This window comes from Bidens hawaiensis, unplaced genomic scaffold (genome assembly GCF_021521415.1).
Source record: "Bidens hawaiensis isolate Kalapana, Puna unplaced genomic scaffold, B.hawaiensis_p1.1 tig00018433_1, whole genome shotgun sequence".
NCBI classification, from domain to species: Eukaryota; Viridiplantae; Streptophyta; class Magnoliopsida; order Asterales; family Asteraceae; genus Bidens; species Bidens hawaiensis.
In genome coordinates, this window is record NW_027492785.1 from 132,149 (window position 1) to 146,148 (window position 14,000).

General features: G+C 34.5%; 2 protein-coding genes and 1 pseudogene across 2 annotated transcripts; 1 reads left to right on the top strand and 2 right to left on the bottom strand.

Annotated features, from left to right (window-relative positions):
- The first annotated feature begins 1,591 nt into the window (after positions 1 to 1,591).
- Positions 1,592 to 4,400, top strand: LOC143556073 (WAT1-related protein At2g37450-like). Its single transcript, XM_077045500.1, has 5 exons — positions 1,592 to 1,777; positions 1,879 to 1,941; positions 2,024 to 2,140; positions 4,022 to 4,173; positions 4,271 to 4,400. The coding sequence occupies exons 1-5, from the start codon at positions 1,592 to 1,594 to the stop codon at positions 4,398 to 4,400; spliced, it is 648 nt and encodes a 215-aa protein (XP_076901615.1).
- A 2,861-nt stretch (positions 4,401 to 7,261) lies between these two features.
- Positions 7,262 to 9,723, bottom strand: LOC143556061 (putative pentatricopeptide repeat-containing protein At2g01510 pseudogene; annotated as a pseudogene).
- A 1,113-nt stretch (positions 9,724 to 10,836) lies between these two features.
- Positions 10,837 to 13,866, bottom strand: LOC143556084 (uncharacterized). The gene is made up of 9 exons (XM_077045509.1): positions 13,685 to 13,866; positions 13,430 to 13,532; positions 13,177 to 13,289; positions 12,923 to 12,991; positions 11,968 to 12,083; positions 11,839 to 11,893; positions 11,610 to 11,730; positions 11,321 to 11,463; positions 10,837 to 11,087 (listed from the first exon to the last, which is right to left on the bottom strand). Exons 1-9 carry the CDS (start codon positions 13,829 to 13,831, stop codon positions 10,989 to 10,991), a joined length of 966 nt encoding a protein of 321 aa, XP_076901624.1. The 5' UTR covers positions 13,832 to 13,866; the 3' UTR covers positions 10,837 to 10,988.
- Between the last annotated feature and the right edge of the window lie 134 nt (positions 13,867 to 14,000).

A 14,000-nucleotide genomic window follows, 5' to 3' on the forward strand; every position in this document is an offset into this window, starting at 1 on the left:
AGATTGGTTAAATCGGTGTAAATTTACTTTCATGTATTTGTCTCTCTTTGTTTGGTTGTGCACTGCTCTCCAGCTTGTGGAGGCAGGGTGTGGTTCGGTTGTTTTTGTTGGGTTATAAAAGGTCATTGTTTGTTAAAAAAAGATATGATGTTGGTATATGCAAATAAAAGCTGCTTTTTAGACTAACATAGGGAAACTCAAAGTAAACCTATGCTTCATCTTTCTTCTACATCTCCTTCTTAGAACTAGTTACAGAAAGTTTAAGTTGCACGCACCCATTCTTCTCTCTGATGAGCTAGTGTTAATGATTTTCCATTTTCTTAATTACTTCAGAAGTTTAATTAAGGGTGCAATTACAAAGTTTTATGAAAGGGCTCTCAGGCTTTAGGTCCGCCCATATAATATAATGTTGCATTGTTGTGTATAAAATAAAATATAATCATTGTTGTGGACCAACTCACATGGACGGTGGACCCACTACCTTATGTATCAAATGCTGTACCAAAAGCAAAACATGCTGTACATCAAGTTGGTTACTGTTATTATTAGATTAGAATAGAATATATATATATATAGTTCACTTTTATTATATAATAACAACGTACAATACACACGTTCTTTGTGAAATTAATGCAACACCCTATGTCAAAGCGAACAAACCATCGAGTTTTCACACAAAAGAGAAACATTTAAACCTATTTAATATTGCAATAACCAAGATATTTAAGCTTGTAACAAACGGGCTTCATTTGTCTTAAATTGGAATTTAAATGCACAATATTTCTTTTCATGACATTAATTGAGAAGGCTATGGGAGCGACAAGTGAAAACCACACCTACGCATGGTGACAATCAGGCAAAACAAATAAGAATCACTGTTAATTGTGCATAGAAGCGGGTACATTTACTGCCTGAGCCACCTAGCTTGTTGATGGGAAAATTCACCGATTGAACCATTACCCAAGCAACTGACGCGGCATTGGCAGCTGCAACACACCCGTATGGGTGGCGCTGAACCATTGCCATAATTAATCGTAAGGTCATCCACTAACCGAACCACTTCTTAGTGGTTACTAGGCCGATTCGAGCCATGACCACGTCGATTAGTTAGAATATTAAATGTTTAGACAAGACACTTCGGTGTTTGGTTTTATAAATTAATTTACTAATACTCTTAGAAAACTAAAATTTAAAAATAAAAAGACTTTTAGAACATAGAACTTATTACGTACTTTTAACAGAAATAAATAAACATTTCAGACACGATTGTTAAATAGTGATACTTATGTTAGATATAACTAAACATTTCTAACACGATCGATCGTTTATATATATGACCGCCCGTTAGAAAAAACTGGTGTTCTTTAAATTAATTATTTTCCAAAAAAAAAGGGTCATTTCTTACAGTCAGAAAATAGTATTTTCACAAATATAAAGTGTCCTTTTTGTTAATGTTTAAAACCGGAGGGGTACCTGGTAGTTTCTTCAGAATTTAATATACATATATATTTATAGTATAGGGTTGTGAACTTATGATACGAGTACTAATTTTTGAGTTGTGTCACTTGTGAGTTTAAAAGAATTGAAATTAATGGCGAAAATCACTGAGATGTTTAGACAGAGCTTACCATTTATATTAGTTATCTTTCTGCAAGTCGGATATTCCGGCATGGATATCATTTCGAAGGTGGCGTTAAACGACGGAATGAACTCGTACGTGTTTGCCGTGTACCGGCACGCTCTGGCCACCATTGTGCTTTGCCATCCTTCTAGACCGGTCTCTCTCTCACTCTCTCATATATATATATATACCTGAATTTTTTTGTTGATTTAATTAGTTTTGGTAATTATATATGTAAGTTAATTTTGTTGTAACAGGGAAAGGATCCCGCCAATGACCCTTGGTATCTTTGTTACGCTGGTGTTCCTTGGCTTACTGGAGTAAGTATAAATTAACATTTTCCTTTCCTAAAAGCAAGAAATTAATTATTAAGTTATTTGATATGAATTATTTGTTTCACAGACCAGTTATAAGCCAGAATTTATATGTTCTCGGAATGAAAGCGACAACAGCAACCTTTGCCGTCTCAATGATGAATGTTCTCCCTCCTATGACCTTCGTCATTGCTTGGATTTTAAGGTTAAAAATAATAATTGATAAACAAAAAATATATATATAAATTAACTGTACGCATTATAAACAAAATTCTCCTGGTATAAACACGTACAATATTATAAACAAATATACACCTTATTTATTTGGTTTTTATGTCTTTTTATTATATTCATATATTCTAGCTTTCTTACTATTTGTAGTGGTTGACTCCTTGTTATTTGGTTTTTATGTCTTTATATTATATTCTAGCTTTCTTACTATTTGTTGTGGTTGACTCCTTGTTACGGTCATTAACCGGGGTGTTAACCCGGTTAACATGCAGGCCGGGTTTCGGGTTTTTAAAAACAAAAAACTAATTAACATGCAATCTGACCCTATTAAGGTTCAGATCTAGATTTTAAGGTTAAATAATAAATATTGATTGAAAATGTCACTTTGAATTGTTTGGGACTTATTCAAGTGTCACGTACACACATAATATAAAGATGTTCTTTTATTAATTAATTAAGTATCTTATCAAAAGATAATGAAATCGATCTGTTTTAAGTATCATTGCAAATGGCATAATCAAACATACAAAATTATGAAATCTGTTTTAAGTATCCCTGCTACACATTCAAGAATCTAACGGAATTTATTTATAAAAGTTTATAGTATAATTGTTTCTGCATTTTATATAATGAATGCCCATCTACATATATTAAGGTACTAGACGGGTGCTCGCGCGATGCAGCGGGTGTTTGAACCTGTTAATAACGTACAAATATAAGTGTTTATGGTTCGGTTAAAACCTTGAAATCGTTTAAATCGGTCATTTGTTTAACTTCTTTTTTCTTTTTTCTTTTTTACTTTCGGTCTGTTGGTCGGTTTCAAAATTTTCAAAACGTAGTGAACGGTTGGTTCGCGGTTTATATCGGCAACCGGCATATGAAACCAGAAAAGACTGTAAATAAACCTAATTGCAATATGATTCCTTTTGTAATCTTTGTTGTTATTATTTCACGTCTTAGATCTTCTATTAATATTTACCGTTTATCTTGCTAAAATTATCATTTTTTTTTATTTATGATCATCTCAAGTATCATATTATGTTGGTTTTTAGTTAAAATTGATGGTACATTTAAATTACTAATTATTTTAAACTAAATTTATTATTAAAGTTTAAACTGTGAAATCAAACTGGAGCCAGACCGTTAGTAACAATTCACTTTCAACTTTCAATGGTTGAGTTTGGTTTTGGACGACAAAAAATCAGTATTAACGGTTGGACTCACAAGTTTAACTTAAAAAACCATCAAAACCGACACTGAACATCCCTACGTAACATATTAATTTATTTAAAATGAGAAAAATTACAACAATATCATATCCAAATTAAAGAGAATAAAATGCTCGTTTTTATGGTGCAATTTGTTTATAAAAATATTAACTTATTAATTATGTTATTGAAGTATTTAATTGGTAAGTGAAATATTATAAGAAATTGTAATATATATATATATATATATGTATAGGCTATAACTTTAAAAGCTTACCCGGCGGAGTTGGGTTTAACGGTTTGGATATGCTTCCTTGGAGGGAACTATCGCTGGGTTTGTCATGGAGAGGGGCATCAGCTGGAACTCAACACTGTTCGCTACAGTATACTGTGTAAGCAATTAAGCATCTCTACTCTAATTACATTTGTTACCGTAATCTGTACTTAACATATATAGCTAGGTTGGGATAACTATATATTATTGTGACATAATTAAGGGCCGCTGTTGGTCATAACCATCTTTGTCAGTTAAGCGTGCCAAAGAGTCACAATGATTGGGGAAAACCAAATTCTTGTACGTACGTATATATATATGTATTGTAAATCACAAATTAGTTAACTGACAGTATTCATGTACGTTGTGGCAGGGAATAGTATGTTCGGGACTTGCATACTACATTCAGGGGCTTCTTATGAGAGAGAGGGGTCCGGTGTTTGTGACCGCCTTCACACCTCTCAATATGATTATCGTCGCCATTCTAGGCGCGCTGGTTCTGGGCGAGAAACTATTTGTCGGAAGGTAATTAAAAGATTAAAAGGAACTCATATATATAGTTCATAGTCATCTTTATAAATACATATGCATTTAATCGTTGATTTGATTGTCTGGCATGCAGGGTTGTTGGAGCAATGGTGATTGTTGCAGGACTGTATTTGGTTGTTTGGGGCAAAAGCCAGGAACACAAACTAATTTCGTCACCTGAATTGCTCCATCAAATCACCCGAGTCCCCTCCTGGAGCGCATGATCAGGAGATTACCAAGGATATCGAATCATCCAACGAAATTCGTGTTGTTGGATCAACATGATAATTTAGATATTAATGCATTTTATCGGTAATTAATTGGTTTTAGCATTACTCAACTTTGAATATTGTACGTCTATGTTTACTGCTGCCTAATTAATTAATAGATCGCTTGAAAAACTTCTTCTATACTGGATTCAGCATCGTTTCCGTATCGATTTATGTTTCATAAGTGATTTTATTACATGCACGTATTTAAAATTGACAAAATTTGTTGTCAAATTTTGTTTTTATTTTCGATAATAACAATTTTGTACATGAATACTAATTCATCTTTTACTGGTGTATGTTGTAAACAATATCCAAATTAGCTGTTAAAAAAGCCTTGTGTATACCGAAACTAAAACACACTAATTTTCGAAAACGACTTTGACACATATTTTAATGCGAAAAATACGGTCCTAAAAATTTCTTCTAACAAATACCACAACTTGCACATACAGACCTTAAACAATAATTGACAAAACCCAGGCCCGGCTTCGAGAATTGAAAAAAAAATTGGGCCGAAGGCGAAAAATATTTTGGGCCTTAAGTAAAAAAGAGGATTTTGTTGGGTTTAAACAATTTAATTTTTAATTTGGCTTCCTTAGTTATGATTTATGATTTGGGTTGTATAAAAAACTATTGTATAAAAAATAGGCTTAAAAATGCCTCAAATGAGACTTAAAACCACAACCTTTGGGTTGGAAGTCATACCCCTTTGCCACTATACCAAGTTAGTTGTTATCTAATTAAATTTAAACATTAAATATACACATCGTTTTTCATAAAAATACACAATTTTTTTTAAAAAAAAATTTCGGGCCTAACGGGTAGTCGGGCCTATGGCCGTCGACCACCCTGCCATAGGCCATGGCCGGCCTTGACAAAACCTCTCTAAGACAATGCATAGTAGAGCGCTTCCCCAACCCAAAACGCCCCCAAAGCGGCAAGAACAACCCCCCCCCCCGGCGGGGGGGGGGGGGGGGGGTGAGGGCTTCCCGCAAAGTGTCGGAAGGGGAAAGATTGGTGATGATTGAGTGGTGGTTGATTTATTTGTTTTTTAAATAATAAAATAATAATAATAATGGGATAATGATTGGGAGGGGGCGTTATATATCCACTACACAACTTTTGTGTATAATGCCCCGATGATGATGCGACACCATATGACGCACAACACTCTCATATGGGCATTATTTACGACACACGGTCTAAGAGGTTTTTTTTTTCATAAATGCATAGAAAAGCAACATAAAAAATATTCCACAAGTATGTTGATTAGAGTTGACTTGTGTATTTTAATGTCCGTCCCGAGCACTTGATCTTCGTCATACGATTCCAACATTGGAACGTCACCTAAGGTATTATAACATCATGATAGGTATTAGTATTACTAAATCAACGTATAACATCTCTAACAAAAATTTCAAGAAATGTCAAAAACATACTTTGCCCGACAAGGTTGAGTCATAGATTTTAGACTTCAAGAATAATCTAAATTTGACAAGTTTACGACTACCACAACACCAGAGGTACCATTATGATCAAGTCATTCCCTTTTAAATGCCAACTCGTTAATCAAGCATATCACCTTTTTCAGAAAAAGAAAAAAGAATATCATATGAATATTTGCATGCTACATAATTTGTGGACCCAATACCAATCCATATAGATCCAGTGAAAAAGTTGACAATTGATAAACTGGTATAACATTTGTATGTTAAATCAACTATATTATGGCCTTGATTAATCTCCTTAAACATACTTGTTGGACAACAACTCTAGCAACTCATGTAACTCGTTAAATTTGTGGACCCAATACCAATCCATGTAGTGTTTGAAAACAAAAGAACTCAAGTTTGAGAGCTAGCTTTCTCACTTTCCCTTTTCTTTCACTAAAATTTCCATTTTTTTACTTCTTGGTGGCCCATATATGATATATTTATTGTTGTTAATCTCTTTGTTTATATTAAGATTCTTTTATATATCTTGTATATAGTTTTCTTTAAACAAAACCATAAAACCCAACTAAAAATGGCAACATAAAAGCCTACTTAGCCAAATAGACTACTTATGGGTCATCTTTTGGTTTAATTTTAAACATAATTTTATATTTAAGGTTCATTTTTTTTAACCTTTGTACAGGGTCCTCGTGGTCCCTCGTTTTCTCAGAGACGGTCATGCAAATAAAGTGTTATCAATTAACGTCTCATAACTAATTTGCATATTGTCACACCCTCAGCCATAGCGGCGGAACATGTCGGGCGTGAAGTTGATTGCTCTTTTTCAACTCTTTAATACATATATTTTGCAACTCGTTTTCATTATACATTGTCACACATGACATTATATAGTACCAATAATTAATCAACTCTTTTTCGATAAATGGGTCATTTTGAGAATTTCCCCTTAAAATTACCCATGCATGATGGTGTCTAAAGACATAATTGCCCCTAGAATGTCTTAATCTTATGCATTATGACTTGTACCTAAAGCAAAAATCTTACACCTCTTAAATTGGCAATACACCATATCGATCATGATATTGATATGAGAAGTTTAACTCTTTCTGCACCGATGAGGAAATGATTACAAGTCAACTTAGAATGGTTGTGAAAGACTTTATAAATGATTGCATTGAAGGTAGATTTTACACAACTGAAGTAGTGGGTTACCAGTCAACATAAAAAGTTTGTGAAAGACTTTACTAATTCAAAGTCAATAAATTTAAAGACAAACTAAAAAGCTACTAAACATCAAGAAAGCCTACATATTCAAAGCCAATAAATTTACTAATTCAAAGCCAATAAATTTATCATAAAGATTTGTGTATGTTTTATAAGGTATTCAAAGTATGTTCATAATTACTTGTTATGACATTTAGATTTGCATTAAACAATGCATTCACCAATAATCTTCACATGAGCAACAACCATCTCTAAAATGATGAAACCGGCTCGAATCCCTTACTACAACATCCCTCCCAACAATCTTGGAAATAATCTTGATTGCAGCGTGACAGTCGACGCATGTTCTCAAGTTCTTCATCACAACAATTGGTGATCCTTCTGGTGCATTAACTAGCGCAAACGCGATTGCTAGCCTCTCACTATGATATTTAACAGATTCCACCTTAACTTCCTCATTCACATTTTGAAGAATCACACTTGTGTCGGGTCTGTACCCTTCTTCTTCCATCTTCCTCCATAAAGCATCAATCTTTTTCCTAATAACCTCAATTTGAGGATGTGTTCTATCATTTGCAGTAAAAACATGAACATTATGGTTAACTTCAACCCAACTGTAAGCAGTTACCTTCTTAACCCCCCTATCTTTCATCGCCTTTTTAACTTTACTAACATCTTCCCATTGTCCCGCTTCTGCATATATATTAGACATATTCACATACGGTGCAGCATCCCTCAAAACCTCCATTTTAAATAACGCATCCGCGACCCGTTTAGCAAGATCTTGATTCTTGTGAACCCTGCAAGATCTCATAACAGAAGACAACATGATTTCATCCGGCTCAAACTGCATTTCATTCATTAACTTCTCTGCTTCATCAAACTGTCCACATCTGCATAATAGATCAACCATGGATGCATAGTGTTCTCTTTTCACATCAACTTTATATCTTTTCATAGATTTAAAATGAGCAAGGCCTTCATTAACAAGCCCACGATGGCTACAAGCGGTTAAAACACCCAAAAAGCTAACCGAGTCTGGTTTAAGTCCCTACTCAATCAGCCCATCATACGTCCTTAACGTGGCTTCACCGTTACCCTCTTGTGCATAAGCAGAAATCATTGCATTCCATGAAACAATATTTCTAACCGGCATTTCATTAAACACTTGTATCGCATCTTTTATGTACCCACATTTCGCATACATGTCTAATAAAGAGCTACCACAAAACACATTCGACATACAACCTAATGTGATCATAACAGAATGTAACTGTTTACCTAACGAGAGAGATGTCAAGTTAGCAGAAGCTCTTAAAGTGCTTGCAAAAGTTGCTTGATCACCATAAACGTAAGCCTCACGCATTTTCTTGAAAAGATGAAGAGCTTCATCATAACAACCTTTTTGAACATATGCAGAGATTATAGCAGTCCATGGAACCGAGCTGCCAATGGGTAGGCTTGCAAAGATCACATTCGCATCCTCAAATCTATCACATTTTGCATACATGTCTACTAACGCATTGCCGACTAAAACATCCAAATTGGCCTCTGTAACCACGGTCTGCGCATGAATTTGTTTACCTAAATTCAGATTCATTTCAGTTGCTGCAAGACTCAACATTGTTGCAAACGGGAACTGTTTTCGGTTAAAGTCAGTCCACTGTAACTCACTAAACACGTTTAAGGACTCGTTTAACCGTCCAGCCCAGACGAATCCAGTGATGATAACATTATACGACACGCAATCTCGAACCAACATCTCATCAAAGAGTCGTTTTGCATCGTGTAGGGAATCATGCTTTGCGTAGAAGTCAAGAAAGGCGTTCGATACAAACACATTCCACACAAAGTTTGATTTAATAACAAGCGCGTGAAACTGTTGACCAAGCGGAACATCATTTAGGCCCATACAGGCACACACGACTGCTGCAAAAGTGAATTCAGACGGCCTTACATTCCATCTTTGCATTTGTATAAACAAGTCTATCGCTCGAGAGTTAAGTCCGTTATTCGAGTATCCTGTTATCATTGCATTGAACGTAACGGGATCTTTTATCGTCGTCTCCATGAAAAGTCGATTAGCCAAGTCAAGGGTGCTGGTTTTACAATACGCGTCGACTAAACTGTTGCAAACTATAAGCGTCGAATTAAACCCGAGTTTAACGATATGGGAATGCACTTGAGTTAATGTTTTAGTTTTCACCAGTGTTTCATGACAACAAGACAATAGTGTTGCAAATGTGACATAATCTGGAACAGTTCCCCACCTGCACATTTCAGCATATAATTTAAAGGCTGCAACAGGCTGATTATGCTGCGAATACCCGCCGATTAATATCGTCCAAGAAACGACGGTTCTGACCGGCATTTGATCGAACAGGTGTCGGGCATGATCGAGATTGCCGGTTTTACAATAGCCGGAGATTAAGGTGTTGAGAGAGTAAGTGTTGGTGTGAGGCATTTGGTCGAACAGTTGGTGTGCCTGGGCTAGTTGGCCTGAGTGGACAAGGTGATTGAGGTGGAAGTTGGAGTGTGAGGTGTGTGGGTTGAAGCCTGTTTTGACTGCTGTAGCATCAACTGAATATGTGACCATGGTTTTGGTGTGTAATAATAATGATAATGATCGGCTGCTTCTTTTCATATTGTAAGCAAATTATATTTACTCATTGCGGGTAATGGTTCGTTCCATTAGGGATGCTTCGGTAGGCAATGTTTCCGAATGCTCAAAGATCAACAAATGGGAGCGGAAAACACGTTTGTCTGGACCTTGCTAAGCAAGTGGCATTGAAGGCAGAATTAGGGAAAGTACGAGAAAACTTGCTTGAAGAATCAGCACGTTTTTGTCCCTTTCGCTTTTGATACATTTGGCCCCGGCGGCTTCGGAACTTTTAAGCCGTGTTCAACGGGCTTTGTTTTAGTAAGATTGGTTTACTATCCAAAAGGGGGTTACGGGCTTGCGGCGCAGCTTGTTGTTCGTTTACCTGTCACTATGTTGTAATCAGTTTATTTTTTTTTAATTGAAAGTTTCCGCGGTTAATGGATTTTGTTAGGTTTTTTGCTCGATGGTCACTACAAGTCCAGTTTTCACCGCTCGTTCGGCAAATATCATGAGTTCGGCAAATCACAACATTTTTTCAACTAATGTCATGAATAGAAATTACAATTTTGCTAACTACTTAAATTCTAGTTTAATACAAAAACTAAACTATTGTGTGAAAAAAATTAACAAAGCTATATCATTAAAATATTTTTACCAATGTTTCAGCTATTATTAATAAATTTTCATACACATTAAAATATTTTTACCAATGTTTCAGTTTTTATTAATAATTTGCATACAAATGCTTATGTTATATACACTAAAAACACATATAAGCTAATATGCTTATATGATATATTAACCTTTCACAGTTTATGTATGTAATGTAACCTACCGAATACAAGTTCTCTAATCAAACTAAATCTATTCATAACCTTTATCTAGATTTCAGCTGAGCAAATAAACATTGCATATCAACAACTTTCGTATATTTTTGCAGGTTTCAAAAAGTGAATCATTCATTTTATTTTCATCTGATCTACTGTTTATCAATATATAATCACCTCTCATTTGTACTTGGGTGGTGTTTTTTTAACCTGAACCTGTTTTGAATCGAACCCAAACATGCTTTTGACCTTCATACACTCAGTAACTAAGAAAGGTGTACTTGACAAGAAGTCGAACCACATTTAAGTTTGTACAAATTAAACAACGACCAATCCATTACTTGTTTCTACTCTCTTTTTCAAATGTGAAATTTACCACCATCAACCTCCTACCAGGTAATGTTATATCAATGTACAGACACTGTCATTTTCATCATCTCAACAGATTGTAGGCTGGTAAATCTTTCACACTTGTCGCATCTTCGATTGCAAGCTCCCTCTCTAGTTGTGTCCTTGTGGATTTTATAACCTCCTACAAAAAGCATAGAAATAATCAGATACATGAAATATAATAGTTTTAACCGAAACAAAAATGAGTCAAACGTAACTAAAACTGTATTATTTTATGCATACCATCTCCTAACTCATTTTTGTTAAAAAAAACAAAAAAGGACCGTTATTGTAATAATAATGCGTCACTAATCATATATTTTTTTTGGGGAAAATGGACAAAAATGAACATTAAGAAATTTCGCAATTGCTTACATTAAATTCCATATATGAAGCACGCCTCGCAAGCCAATGAGCATCCATGAGCTTAAAAGCCACACAATAAAGCTCATCAAAAGCCGATTCATCATTACTAAGAAATTGCAAGAAACGCACCCCCGATAAAGATGTTGGTAATCCTGAAGACAAATTAGTATAATACATTAACAAACGTGTGATTATATCAAATCATAATTCTACTAGTTCACCGAATATATTAATACATTATACAATCTTAAAAAAAAAATACAGTAAATAGTATGTTGAAGTACTTAGAAACTTATACCTGATTGAATATCCAACATTTGCACCAACATGAACGAAATATTGATACCGGCTACAGCAAAAGGATACTCCCATTCAGCTCTGTTTCCTTCTTTTTTGTTTAAAAGGTTTTGAAAAGCTTCCTGTTTTCAACAAAATCACAATTATATTACAAATTCCACCCTTCTACTTACACACAAATTATAATAATCTGCACATAAGTTATCGAAAATAGTATTCAAGTAACGAACCGGATACGTGTGGGCAAAGAAGATAAGATTCTCTAGAGATATGAATCCTCCACCCCTGCAAATAATACTCAATGTTTATTAACATAACTAACTTCGAAATAAAATTTAACATATAATTATATACATTACCTGAAGTCGGTCGAAGGATCGTTTCCTTGCCACCCCATATCTTTCCAAGCCTCTGATTTAAGTCCTGGGAGTTCTCGATTTGGATAAGCTGACCGCCATAACTGTCTAAGTGCATCCTGCCACCCGAATTGAATAAATTAGTTCTAAAAGATATAAGAAAATGAAAATTAAAGGCGAACAGTTTGGGTCTACTTATATTTGTATTTATAAAATTAAAGGCGAAAGTGAAATTGCACTAATTTTGACGTTATTTTACTAATCTCGTGAAAATAACATTAAAATCAGGCATCATGTGGTGGCGTTGATAGCCGAAAGACAAGGGTACATCATACATGCACCAATCGGAGGTGTCCCGATAGTTGAGTGTTATGTGCCTTATGTCCAAGGCTTGATGCAAAACTACTATCGAGCCGGGGGTCTCACCGGAAGCATCCTCTCTATTCTTAAAGGGTAGAGGTAAGGCTGTCTACATCTTACCCTCCTCAAACCCTACCATAGCTTTGCTATTGGTGGGATATACTGAGTACGATGATGATGATGATGATGATGATGATGAAAGGCGAAAACTTCGTATCAGATCGTTTGTTTGGTTAAAGTTAGACGAACATACACGAACATGCTCTGTTCGGTTCGTTTACAAGCCTACAAAAAGTACCAATTTCTTACATTTTAAAGTAAAAAAAAATAAGAAATATCTTTACTTATAAATACACCAATTCAGGTTTTGATTTGTATTTAATTTATAAAAAATACATCTTTATGGCGTTACTTTTTTGGAATACGAAAAATACCAACTTCTTACATATCAAAGTAAAAAAGAAACATCTTCACTTATAAATAGGCCAGTTCGGGTCATGATGTGTATTTAGTTATAAAAATTGCATATTTTTGGCCTGTATTTTTTGGAATATAAAAATTAACATTTTCTTACATATTAAAGAGAAAAGAAACTTACTTGATGCTCCAAGCAAGAACCGTCAAAAGGGACCTTCAATCTTTTCTGCAGACTTCTGAGTCTTGATTCCTGCGCAGAAAAGAAAGTAAAATATTAAAAATGAATAAGCGCTTAATAAATGATAGATGTAGCTCTATGATTCAAATTGAAATATGCTCAAATGAATTCAGAGCTAGCTTTGTTTGATGACAACTGACATCTTATGTTTCATGATTAGTTGTTCGTAAATGTTTGCATCACATATTTGAGTATACCTGTAACGGGGTGAGTGATGGTGGAAGAAACTTGTTTGTGGGTCCACTTCCTATGGTTGAAGGTAAAGTCAACACCCGTGCAAGAAATGATCCGGATCCAAGCACAACTCTTGCTACAAAAAACACATTGCTCAGAAATTATCACTAGATATTGCACCAGAAACACATGGTTTTATTCAAAAAAATAGGATACTAAAAATGCAAAACGCCTGTCCATTTGTTTTGTTAGAAAATTGAAGTAAGTAATGAATACCTAACCATTGAGCCCATTCGGAAATGATGTTAGAGAATAGAAACGTCCAGTGGAGGCGTTGTTTCCTTTTCTTATCATACAAAATATCTTCAAGCTTTTGTACCTGAGATGCAAAGATACTGATTATATATACTTGTTTATTTCATTCTTCTCATAAGAATATGAGGTTTAAATGATCTACTTCTAATGAGAATGAAAATTAAAAAAAAGTAAAATAATAATAACAATAATAATAATAATAATAATAATAATAACCTGCAAGTGGTTAGGTTTGTAGTCATCACTTGTGCCTAGTAAAGGTTCTTTTAGGTCATCTAAATCTGCAGCAGCTACAAAATGGTCGTTCTTTTTACCATCAACATCCCCATGATGTAGTCTTCTCCTCATTGTTTTTGATGTCATTAGTACTTCAATTTTGAATTTGCTTTTTTTTTCTGAAGCCTGTACAGATGAATGAAAAGTAAAATAAGGACCTAAAAATTCATGTAATAAAGATGAGATGAAGTGTCAACAAAGGAACATTGACACTTGATATTATTTTTCGAGACAGAATGTGGTTGATAAAGAATAA